Source organism: Cryptotermes secundus, unplaced genomic scaffold (assembly GCF_002891405.2).
Source record: "Cryptotermes secundus unplaced genomic scaffold, Csec_1.0 scaffold1445, whole genome shotgun sequence".
Lineage (NCBI taxonomy): Eukaryota > Metazoa > Arthropoda > Insecta > Blattodea > Kalotermitidae > Cryptotermes > Cryptotermes secundus.
This window is the reverse complement of record NW_019718298.1, coordinates 174,328-187,629: the sequence shown is the minus strand read 5'-3', so window position 1 is coordinate 187,629 and position 13,302 is coordinate 174,328. Positions and strand designations below refer to the sequence as shown.

General features: G+C 37.1%; 1 protein-coding gene across 1 annotated transcript in view; it reads left to right on the top strand.

The window, feature by feature from the left end:
• Nucleotides 1-10,459, top strand: part of LOC111861220 — a 26,410-nt gene extending 15,951 nt beyond the window's left edge. Inside the window, exons 6-7 of the mRNA XM_023845619.2 lie at nucleotides 3,012-3,151; nucleotides 6,340-10,459. Of these exons, the coding sequence (XP_023701387.1) occupies nucleotides 3,012-3,151; nucleotides 6,340-7,510 (1,311 nt within the window). The 3' untranslated portion in view covers nucleotides 7,511-10,459. The remainder of the gene's footprint in view (nucleotides 1-3,011; nucleotides 3,152-6,339) is intronic.
• The last annotated feature ends 2,843 nt before the right edge of the window (nucleotides 10,460-13,302 follow it).

Here is a 13,302-nt window from a genome sequence, read left to right as displayed (position 1 = left end):
GCCCACCATTATCCCGGATAATCGAGAGTTGACTGTACTTTGTTTTTAATTTTATGCTTTATGTATATTGTTTATACAAAGCTTGCCTGTTATGGACTTTTCAACATTATCAGATGCCGTAATAGAGGGATTTGGATACTGAAGAGTTCTGCTGTCTTTGGAACATGACACCATATAATCTGGCAGAAGTTTATTGACCTTTGTGAGGAATGTATTGCTTCCATCTTCAGAGTTGTCAAAGAGTAGGCCAAACAAGTGGCAAGCAGAGTAAGCCAGAATGTGGAAAGGCTAGTAGGGATATAAGCTGGGGTGGGAGCCCTAAGCAAGCCAGTGGAAGGGAGGAGAGGAGTGAGAGAGAGGACATTGTAAGGGTTGTTTTGTAGGTGTAGAGAGAGATGGGAGAAACAGTGGCATGAGTGACCAGTGGGAGGCATAGGTAGGCTTAAAAAGTAAGAGGATCCCATATTTGTAATAAATCGATATCTTTAGGAATCTTTCCGGATCGCTTGAAATATGCAGTTGTCAAGCCCCTTTTTAAGAAGGGAAATAAATCTACTATTTCCAACTACAGACCTATATCTATTTTAAGCTCATTTTCAAAAGTAATTGAAAAGGTCTTGTACGATCAACTTCTGAATCATCTTAAGAAATATAATATTTTAGCAGATGAACAATTTGGGTTTAGAGAGGATTCCTCAACCAATAAAGCCATTTACAAATTAATTAATGAATCCTTGCAAGCTTTAAATAGTAAACTTCCAATAGGTTGTATATTCTTTGACCTTGAGAAGGCATTTGATTGTTTGAATCATGATATTTTATTGTCTAAACTGCAATTCTATGGTATAAATGGTAAAGCTAAAAAATGGTTTGAATCATATCTTAACAATAGATATCAGAGAATTCAAGTTTGTGAAAAAGATTCTAATCAAACTACCCATTCTTCTTGGGGAAAAATAACTGATGGTGTTCCTCAAGGCTCGGTTTTAGGCCCGTTGCTGTTTCTCATTTATATCAACGATCTGCCCAAAATCGTAATTAACAATGCTATATCCATTTTGTTTGCCGACGATACAAGCGTATTAATTAAAGGTTCAAATTCAGAAAATCTCCATATTAATATGAATAATGTTTTTAATCATTTATATAAGTGGTTTAGGACAAATTTGCTTTCAATAAATATTAATAAAACTCATAGTATGCAGTTTAAAACCAAAAATAAACTCACAACCGACGTAGATATTGTTTGTAACAATCGTCCAGTAACCACTGTGTCAAATATAAAGTTTCTTGGTATAAACATAATGGATACACTCAACTGGAGTTCACATGTGGAATGTATAATCCCAAAACTTACCTCAGCATGTTATATGATGAGAAGTATTAAACCATACTTGCCTCTAAAAACTTTGAAAACAATTTACTACTCTTATTTTGGCTCTGTTATGAACTATGGTCTTTGCTTTTGGGGAGTCTCGCCTCATAGTATAAAAGTATTTAGAATGCAGAAGAAGATAATTAGAATTATGATCGGCTGTAATAGTAGAGTTTCATGTAGAGATCTCTTTCGGAAATTGGAAATTTTGCCTTTGGCTTCACAGTATATTTTTTCACTCATGCTCTTTGTGGTTAATAATAAAAGTCTCTTTATTCCAAATTCACTAAATCATAATATAAATACAAGACATATTACAAATTTCTATCAACCCATAGCAAATTTTACGGTATATCAAAAGGGAGTGTATTATATGGGCATAAAAATTTATAATAATCTTCCTTCTTATATAAAAGAAGAGTCACTCAACCCTAAGAAGTTCAAAATTTGTTTAAAGCGTTTTCTTTATCTTCATCATTTTTATTCTGTGGAAGAATATTTCCAATATAAGTCATTATAAGTTAATGATTATGCATTCACTAGAATCACCTGTTGATCATCCAGTCTTTTATTAGTATTATTCTAGTCATTATTCTATTATTCTAGTCTAGTCATTTAAGCAATTTCTGTGATATGTTCAAACTGACATTGTTTAAATTTAAACTGCATGTTTTATTAAATTAACTTATATGACTGGAATCTATTTGGTTCTACATGTTTTGTTTCAATTTTTGTATTTTATACTTTTTTATTTATGTACTTAGCTCTTGCTCTATTAATTTTAAGAATAATCACTGTATGGACATGTCCTATATCTCACTTGTATTGTGGATCCATGGAACGAAAAATAAATGAATGAATGAATGAACATTTAGAGTACAGAAGGGATGATATGAAATGTCTGGGAGGAGAGACAAGACTGACTGGTGCTGAAGGCAGAGTACTTCCATACAACGAAGAAGTACTGGAAGAGGAAGGAATGTTGTGATGTGGGTTTGAGAACAAAGAAGACACGAGTAGGGGCTGGAAGCAGGCTATGGAAGTGGACAAAAAAAAAACCGGAGATGCAAAGCTCTGTTGTGGGCAGGAGAACAGATGATAAGAGGGACCATAGGTGTTCAGAAAACAGCAGTGTTTGCCAGGCCTAGTGGCCTGGTTATCAGACCTCATCATGAGACATTCTTCAGAGGAGGCTTTCTGTGTTCTGTGAGGAAGTAGGTGAGAGTATTTCATGACTTGGTTAGACAGAAGCCATCTTCCATGTTCATGTGTTGGAGCTCTCTTGCTTTCTCATTATTTGGTCCATTTATCTGAATTTGGTAGAGAACATAACCAGTTGTTTGGATTTGGGTGTGATGCATCTGGCTGATGCTGTGACACCTTCATGGTTGACTTGTCTGGATCTATACAGGTATACTGATGTTGCATCTTGGCCCTAATGTCAATCATATTTCCTCTGCATGAATTTAGATATTCTTATTGGCTTTGATGTTTCTGAGGTTGCAGTTACATCTGCTCTGTTTCTCTCTAGATGTGACATAATAAAAGATTGGGAACTTTAGCTCATATGAGATAATATTTGATGTGGTCTTTGTTGGTTTTGTGTGTGTCCAATCAGTAGGTCTGTTCTTTCCAGGTTGCTGTTGCCTTCATGACTCTGTGTGTGTGCACTCTTGATGCCATGATGATACGGAGAAGATACACTGCAGTAAAACGCCACAATATCACAAGAAAATATATTAGTCCCAGCAGCTCTACAGAATCATCCTATAACTTGTGAGTATGGGTATTTAAGTTTACAGTTTATGAGAGTAGAAAATCAACTATACTGAACTCTCAGTTTAGTGTTATCAGTTAGTATCAGTTAGTTCCACAGTATCCCGTGCAGCACTAATGTCCTGTAAAATTTATTAAAAGCCATTTACTTTGCATTTGAAAGCAAGACACGCAACATAACACAACAGGCAGGAATACAGTCCATCACCTTGCACACACATGTGCATTGAGGGGATTATGTATTAACAACCTAAGCATGGATATAGAAGGCAGCAGTTTCCTCCATAATTTTTAACACCTGATGATGACCACATTGGTCGAAACATGGAGTGTAAAACTTCAAAGTTTTAATAAGTTTTATAGAGCATTAGCGTTGCATGTGAGACTGAAACTAATTGATAGTACGTGAAAAGAGCAACAGGATGCTACAATGTAATATTAGTATTGTCCCATTCAGTGAAATTGCAAGCCAGATCTTTTACTCACAGTCAGCATCTTGTGTCCACTGCTCAGCTTTCTTAGTCACCTGGCTAATTCTTGTGTATCAGATGTTACAAGTCTGTGTACTTACGTATTCTATGTTGTTTTCTCCTGTATGTGTGTCTTTGGTGTGGTATTCTCGTATACAAATCCTAATGTAGTTGCTCACGCTTGAATATCTTTGTAGGTAGTGTGTGTACCACTGTTTATCATAAAGTTCATGCACTGTTTGAAATATTAGGTTATGTGCTTGAATGTATATGTCGTTCATATGTAGTTAGTTAGTTAGTTAGTTATTAGAGAGGGTGGGTTTCCCCATGCACTTAGACCTGTAGTGGTCCAGTGTGCTTCCCTCTATGATTTCTACCAGCCTCTATATCCTGCCGGTATTGGTGCTTACCATCAGTCCCACCCAGCCAGCGAGACCGGCTCTACTGGCTGAGAAGTATCTATAATGCTTCCCCCCTCTACCGGAGGTATTAGTGACTGCTGTTGGGCGGTAAACGTCCGCAATTTTGCTCAGTGACCTCCTTTGGAGGTATGAGGTTCTTTTACGTGCTGTAAAGCTACGACACAGGACTCGTTCATATGTAAGTTGCTCCTATATATTTTGTACATATGATGTCTGCTCTTCCTTCTAATCCTTATGATGTCCATAGTATCCATTTTTTGCCATATGAGTGTCCCATATTCAGTATATGGTTTGAATAACCAGGCTTGCTACAGTTACTTCTAATGGCTTGAATATGTTCCTTGTACCTTACTAAGGACACACATACAGAAGAAAACAACATACAAAATGTAAGTACACAGAATTGTAACATCTGATGTGCAAGACAACAAGAATAAAATCATACATAATAATACACACTATATATTGCAGTGTGATAGCCACAAAAAGAGTACAGTGATGGAGTGCGAGATATGTGATACAACAACAACAACAACAACAAAAAATGCCAGAGACTACAGAAGACAAGTGGACAGTACAGTGGTCTCTTCACCAGTCAAAAGTTTGCCTGATGATGGCCCATGTGCGGCTAAAACATGTTACAAATTAGAAGAAAATATGATATAAATTAAAGACACTCTAAAGTAGTGTTTCCCAACCTTTTTGATGCCGCAGACCCCCTGTACTGAATGTTAATTGACCACAACCCCCATAAAACCCAAAATGGAAATTTTTTATATTTTACATATCATAAAACTGAAGCAGTAACTTACAATTTTACAACACTAAATGTGTTGTTTATGACAGTAAAATACTGTTATAAATGGAGCTTATTCGGAAGATCACAAACATATCAATTAGACCTAATATTATGAATTTAACACTCACCTAATCAACAATCCACACTTTAACCACCGATCCATATCTAAATAAGATCTTGAACAAACTGAAATTCAGAAGTTTCATTGTGAACTCAATTATTTGAACAAGAGCAGAAAAACTGAATATTAAACTGAGAAAAACACACTTGTATAATATTATAAAAATTCACTGCACAAAAACTGAAAACACACAGGTTGTCCACTCCGTCACTGAAATGAATAAGAAACGTGGTCAATGGTCCCAGCTTTATTCCCAACCAAAGAGGGATGGATTTGGTGGGGAGGGGGAGAATGGTCAGACAGCAGGTAAGCAGGACAACAATCCACCCTGAAACACGGGTCTGAGATGCAATGGGCCGACCAAAAGAAAATGTCTTTGGAAAAAGCTGCACAAATCGTTTGTTATTCACCTCTACTTTACAAAGGGAAGGTACCGTTATGGTACCAACAGTCCCGTTAAATTTTACTTCAACCATGGGCCTCAAGAGCCAAGATATACATTGCAAATATCCCAGGTGTGAGGAACATGATAAGATAAAGTTTAATGAAAATAAACTATCCCACGGACCCCTTTTCAATTACTCGCGGACCACAGGTTGGGAACCACTGCTCTAAAGTATTTAATAGTCACTTTTAGTATATATGATATACATGCAGTGTCTTAATGACATTATATAACATTTAATAACATTTTAAAGTATTAAAACTACACTTTTAGTGAAGAACATGTTTTTAGGTGTCTTTCATTTATTTTAAATATCATTGTTGCATCATTGAGGGTGTACATATAATTGAATAATGATGAAAGATGTTTCTGTTAATTGTTATTCATCATAATTATTGTTAACCTCTTGACCAGTTTATGTTAGGCAAATTGATCCTTCCATCTCTTTGGTGGCAGACCTTTAGCTCTCTCTTCTTCCTTTTGGATGTTAGTGAAACCCCTTTTGACAAAACTGTTTAGTTGACATTCTTAAATAATTCTATTGGCATTCTTTAACTGTTAATACAGGATTAAATATATTTAGTTCTTGTGTAGTATCACTCTTTCTCTCTTTTGGGGGCCGTATTCTCTCTAGACTGCCCCTGATAGCATGACTCTCATTTTCGAGGAGTTGATGTGTTGGAGGTGTTGTTTAGTTGAAGTCCAGCCTTCAGTGCCATGTAAGAGAGATGGTACTGCTAGAGCTTTGTAGAGTTTTGAGTTTATTTTTAGCAGTGTTATCGTCATTAATTTACCAATTAAGTGTTCAGTAACAGTGGTAAATATTTAATAAAGTAAGAGCTGTAATTTTGGGGAGCTCACATTCTGAAGTACAGAAAAGCATATCTCCTAAGTTTGACACATTAACATGACTATGGTAATTTTGTTACAGGTCTAGTATTTCTGATGAGAGTCCCACATCTGTATCAGGAAACTGTCAACAGAAACATCTGACCAGTACACTGTCATCTCATGAGGATGATGCCAAACTTCCTGAAGCCCGTGATTTCTGTCCCATTAATGCCACTTCATATTCACTTCACGCTCCTCTCTCTTGTCATATTACATCTGCTTCTGAAGATGACAAATCAGAGGACTTAGGCCGTGGACTTGGAAACTTAACTTTAGGTTCCTCATCATGTGAGAACTGGATCAGTAAGAAAAATGGTGTCATTTCTTCATTTGAGACCAAGGTATATGGACAGAATAGGTGCAGTGAGCTGTTTAATGGCAATTTAAGAAATCGAAAAAGACCCATTATCCGACCATCTCAGCTCAGTTTGTTTAAGAATGTTACACAGTCATCATGGGTTGCTGGAGGATACTGGCAGTCTCTGGCTCACAGGCGGGACCTGCCAGTATCAGGACCTGTATCTCAGGAGATTTCTGCTGCAACTGCTTTTGCTCCATTATCAAGATCATCCAGCCAGAGCTCAGGATTTGTTTCTCAGTCAAGTCAGCGTGGTGTTTATGATGGTGCTACAAGCCTGCCGAATTCTCACACTGGTTCCATTTGTGGAGCAGACATTGACAGTTTCTCAGCACTCTCAGAACCAATTTCTTCACGTACCACAACTCCTGTTTGCTATGCTGCAGCGAGGCCTGGTACATTTATTGATGCTTCATGTTATGGAGGACCTCCAGTCATTACGCACCAGGCCTACAGTGTGCTTCCTCAACTGCCTATGTTCTTACCAAACTATGGCTCTTTGCCACACCCACAGCCTGTACCTTGTTACTACCCCCCTCAGTCCCCCCGTCCCCTGAGTCCCATCTGGAACCAATCTGCATTTTCAGTTGTACCTGTAAAGCAACCTCGGACACCAGCAGCTGATGTTCTCAGTCAGTGTAGCAGCCAGGATTTGAATGAGAATCAAGGTTCTTCAGCTAAAACTGTTGTAAAACGTGAATGTGTGTGGAGACAGCGCACCTTTGTTTCAGCTGTGCGTGAAAATTTGTTTCTAGCTATTCTATTTGCAGGCAGTCTTCTGTTTAATGTGTTGATTCTTGTAGGTGTCATGTTGTGGAATAGTAGCACATTGCTGTCTGGGATGCTGTCATGATGTTAAGTGAAGTGATGTAAGCAGGATTCTGAATGGATTTCTGGGAGTGTGAGGATTGTCTGTGTTCCAGCATGTAATTAGCTATATGTTTGAATATTGTGTTTGTAAATACCCCAGAGTTTCTTTTGAAGAAGTGGATGTTTTACATGCGCATGCGCACATGCACACACACAGAGTTTTAATAATTTTCAAAAGATCAGGCACATTGTTTTGTTACTGTGTGAAGTAAGAGCAGAAATGGAAAGCAAACTTCTACAATACAAAACATTGTTAAAATAAGAATGTACTCTATGTTTTATGTCTCAGACACCATTCACTTCCTATATTTGTAGCTAAGAGACTTAGAAGTTGTCATGATAATTGTTCCTTTGTATTTATTAATAAACAAGTGCATATGTTTGTTGAACAGAAAGACCCTTATAATTTCATTGAGTTAACAGGTTTTTTTAAGTTATATTTTGAATGCTTTTTGTTCTATTATTATTTTATTTTTCTGATTGCTTTTGCTTGCCATCTTCTCATATTGTATTATTAAGGATTAAGGTCCCCATTATGCAAGATGGACCTGAGAAGATTAAAATGCATTTTGATCTTTGTTTGCGAAATAATGTTTAGTTGATGGAACTAAAGGATTAGTGTGAAGATTGGACACGTCATATGTATTGAACATATTGTGGCATGTAGACCCACTGCTAAGTGGTGACTGTAAACAACAACCATTGCTATGCAATGGCACGATAAATATGATCCCATTGGTAGGCAGTGAAGCTGAAGAATCTCCACTTTTGGAAGCCATTGCCAGGGAACGGCTGGTGAAGAAACAGCAAGCCGTAAAAGGCTTAGCAGGTGCTATGGTGATCTGTCAATAGTGAAGAATAGTGGTGGCGCTGTAATTACTTTTACTTAAGAGTCATGTGTATAAGTGGCCAATAAATCTGATTTCCAGTCCAAACCTCATCTATAGTCACACATACACATGACAATATTGTTAAGAAGCTAGCACATTCAGATTATGAGCTTCTGCAGTGTGACACCATGTAGTTTCATAGATAATATCAATGTTTGTGGGTAACCAAACTACGTACATGACATCATATCCATTTTCTACCCTGTAGATAATGGCAGCGGGTTTCTCTGAGGTGTTGTTAACGTTTACCAGGCTACATGGTATCACATCCCAGAAGACAGTTAACAGTCACTGCCATGAGAACCTCAGATTTCACAGATTTTATAATGTGTAGTTGAAATGGAAATTTGTGTGCAGAAAATCTTAATTGGGAAGTAATATGTGTGTGTGTGTGTATTCATGAAGACACACTGGTAACTTGCATATTAAACTGGTGTTATCTATTTTATTTAATTTAAGTTTATCTGACGATGCTGTCAGGAACTCAGACTAAATAGCATCAAATGATTAGATGATAGTGTATAACGAATTTGTAGAGGATTTAAGACTCTAATCATGAAGTCATCTGGAGGGACCGAGAAAAACCATGAAAAACCTCAGCCAAGAGAGTTGATGTCCTGGCTGAGATTTAAACCAGGCCTATCCCAAATACGAATTGGAAGCAGTACCGCTTGAGAATTACTGGGTGCTTGGTCTTTGTCCATTGCCTGATATTCTAAAGACTAGAGAACTCAGTGTTTCATAAACTTGATCTGTTTTTGTGTTCAGATGGGTGAGATACCGGGAGATGGAAACAGATCCATTTTCCAAAATGTTGTGTTCCCTAGTTCTTAAAATACTGGGCGATGGACAAAGTCCAAAAGCCCAGTAATTATAAGTGTTATACACCATTGTCAAAACCCTTCAGAATATAATTACCACTTTAGCCAATTTGCCTAGTAAACTGTTGTTACACATCTGAACTGAATATCCTTTTAGTCCATATTTGTACTGTGTAAAGTGTTAACATGTGATAGAGAATGTCCCTAAAGGACATTATCATAAATTGTGCTGTCAAGCAGCTGAGGATATTATTCATTATTATTGATATGATCAGATAATTGGCAGATTGTATTTGTGATAACTGTACTTACCTTCTATTCCACACTGTCCTGTCTGAAGTAATTTCATTGCAGCTTGATGCTACAGGTCAAACTACATGCCACTGAAGCATTTGCAAAAATTCTGCAGTTCTTTTATCATGATGATGCCATCAGATTTCTGTTTCAGTACCAACTTGAGTTTTGTTAGTTGGAGGGATAACCTTCAAAGTAAATCGTGGATCTGAATTTTTTCTGAAGATCCTCACAAAGCGACACAGTTCTGCTTTTGCAGTCAGCAGGTGCACAGACTTGAAGCAGTGTGTCACATGTTCAGATGTTGTGTCAGAATGCTATGGCATGATCCAATTAGATCTTCACCTCATTAGGAAAGTCACAGTGATAGTGACACAGCTGTTTTCTGGAGCAAGCTCATTGATTTCTGTGTCACATTTTCATCCATTTTGCTCATAGATGGATATCCTTAACACTCAGAACCATTGACAGATGTTGAACTGAGAAAACCAATTAGATGTTTTTAAGTTCTTTTCATGATTTCCTCTACAAAAAGAAGTTTTAAGAGCTCATACATTTCTGTAGCAGTTTCCCCTTGTTTGAAGCAGAACTTGATGCACATGAACTTGCTTGAAATCTGCCTTTTTCTGGTAAGATGTAAATCACAGAATGCATGCAGCACAGCATCACACTATTGCTAATGAGTGATGCAATCTGTACCTTTTAAATGAAGGGAAAATGACTTAGCAGATTCTGCTCTACTTCCATCTAACTGGAGGGTTTTTAACTAACTGTAGTATTATCATATCATGGCCAGTTGAGAAACTAAGTGGCCACTCCACAAAAAATTAAGTGTGCTGAAAATTGTGTGAATAATTCAAGTGCCTGCCACTTTTGTCCACAGTAGAATGTGACACTATTCATATTAAATGTTGATTAGCCCTGTCAGTTTTATTTTAATTAATTTGGAAATCAAGGAATTGTGTTCTAGTTATGATAGAAATGAAAGTGCCATGTTTTTTTTTTAACGTTACGTCACATCTTGTAAATGAGACATGTAATTCAGATGCCAGTACCCCATGAATAACTAATGACATTTGAGGCTAGTTGTTTTGGCTTTTATCCATCATCGCTTTTAATACAAAAACCACAGCATATTAGTAATTAGTTATATTTCTGTGTTTAGAAAGGCGCACTTTTGGTAGAGCTACTGTTATGCCCAGGATATTGGAGTAGCTCTGTGTGAAGAAACCTAACAGGACCGCATTCTGTTCATATATTCTCCACCTGAGGGCAGAAATAGAACCCATTTTTGAAACATTGTGGTTTTTGTATTAAAAACCAAGCCCTTTGACAAAAAGTCCAAATAAATAATCATAAATGTTATACAAGTGTTATGTTCGACATCTGGGGTATATGTAAAATACATGATGTTTCAAAAACTGGATTTATTTACATCAGATGTAAGGGAAGAAGAAGGGGGGAAATGATCCTACTTAGCTGGAGCACTGGACTGATGATTGAAACTAATTCCTTCCAAGGGGACCAACTGAGTACCACAACCCAGCATCTGATGATAGAAGTAAATCCTGTTTGTAAAATATGTTTTTTTAATATGTCATAGACGTCGGACAATGTCCAACATAATGTGGCATGTAGACTTGTTGCTAGGGATTGATTGTGAAATCAGCAATACAGTAGCCATTGCTAGGTAACAGCCGCAACAGACACATGCACACAACAAAAGAAGAGCTGTTGGAAGCCGTGTTCTCTGTGCAGCATGTGCCAAGGCTATATAACGAGGGCCAGCTGCTGTTAGAAGAATCTTGAGATGATAGTTAGAAACAGAGGAGGCTGGTGTGAGTTGGCTGCCAGCCTGCAAGGATGTGAGCCTGGGAACATCTACTGTTGAAGACATACAGAAGTGTTGTTTTTATGTGGGTTTAATTATACTGTTTTACTTTTCATTTGAGTGCTCTTTATTCTAAAGAATAAAGAATTATTTCATAAATGAACTGAATGATGTGTGTGCAATGCAGCACTGCCACAAGTAACACATTAGCTTTGTCATATCAGATACGCTGACTGTAGTGTGTGAGTTTGTGTTTTAAAAGTCTTCAGTGAGTTTTCATTGTTCATTCGTTGCCATTGTAGAATTTAGTGCCAACTGAAGAAACATAATTTCTGTGAGTTGAAAGCTTAGTTCAATATTGTAGCCTTCTGTCCTCCAGCTGGATACATTGAGTACATGTCACATATTTTGGGTCTGGGTAGATCATTTCACCGCGGTTATATATCACCATGTACTTTGCCTTTAGTGTGTGTAGCAGAAATGTAAAGGTACATTCCAACCCCAAAAGTGCTTAAAATTGCTGTCATTTAGGCTGTGACATAATGTATTCAGGTAGATGTTTGTGACGTTTTGGAGGAACCTGCTGCCTCCATCTTCAGGGTTGAAGATTAAAGTAACATGTTCCTCCAAAACTTGATAGACATCTACCAGACTATCTGCTGCCACATCTCATGAGACAGTATTCTTTAGTTACTGACTGCCATGAGAATATCAGATCTTTGTGATCTTTTATATGTCACTGATTTTGATGTTCATTTAGTGCAAATACAGATATGTTACTAAGGCAAGAGAATAAGCGGTTCCCCACCACCACCGCCACTTTGACACTGAAGATGGGTATGGCATGTTTCTCCTGAATGTTAGTATCCACTGGTGTTATAACACTTAACTCAGAAACTTGCAATCTGAATAAATGGAACTTTGCATAAATGCTTAGAATATTTTTAAATACAATCAGTTGAATACTGACCATGAAAGACGGACTGAAAGTAGCTGACTGCTGAGGAGAATATTTGGATATAACAAGCAAAAGGGTCAGGATGACAGAGAATTCTATAGTGAGGAGGTTCATAAATTGTACTTACCGAATATTATTAGGGCATTGAAGTTAAGGAAGATGAGATTGATGGGATGTGTAGCACACTTGTAGAAGAGAAATGCATACAAAATTTTTGCAGGAAAATCTGAAGGTAAGAGACCACTAAGAAGATATCCGACTAGGTGTGAGGATAATATTAAAATGAATCTTAAAGAAATAGGATGGGAGTGTGCAGATTGGATTCATCTGGCTCTGGATATGTACCAGTGGTGGGCTGTTATGAACACAGTAATGAACTTCTGGGTTCCATAAAATACTGGGTGTTCCTGAGTAGCTGAACAACTGTCAGCTTTTAAAAAGGACTCTGCTGCATTGAGTTAGGTAGTTGTATAGTATAGTAAACATAAAAAAATGATTTAAGAGTAAATTCTAGACATTTTTTTATAGATTCAAATTTGATTATCTCGTTGCAAATACTGGTTATGTTGGTCTGATAAACCAAAATTGAGTGGTCAATTTTTAATGTGGATCTCAAATACCTAATTCCTTTTCAATCTTTTGATTGGCTTCAGAGATAAAATCTGATGTTTAGGTCTTTGAAATGTTCCCCCACCCCCTCAGATTTTATGCCAAGGCTTTGTATGGATTAAGAGATGAAAAGAACACATGACAAGTTGCAATATTGTAGAGAATGGAAATCACTGATAACATGACTTATTCTGTAGAACCATAAAATGAAAATTCATTCTGCCTGTGTCAGACACAGTAGCCATAGAACTTCTCTCAATAATTTAAGTGTATGTTTTGCACAGTTTGACCATGCAGATCACAGGTCACAGCATGAATAATTAAGAATCCTATAAGTACATACACTGTATAAACCTGTATACCTTGTTACCT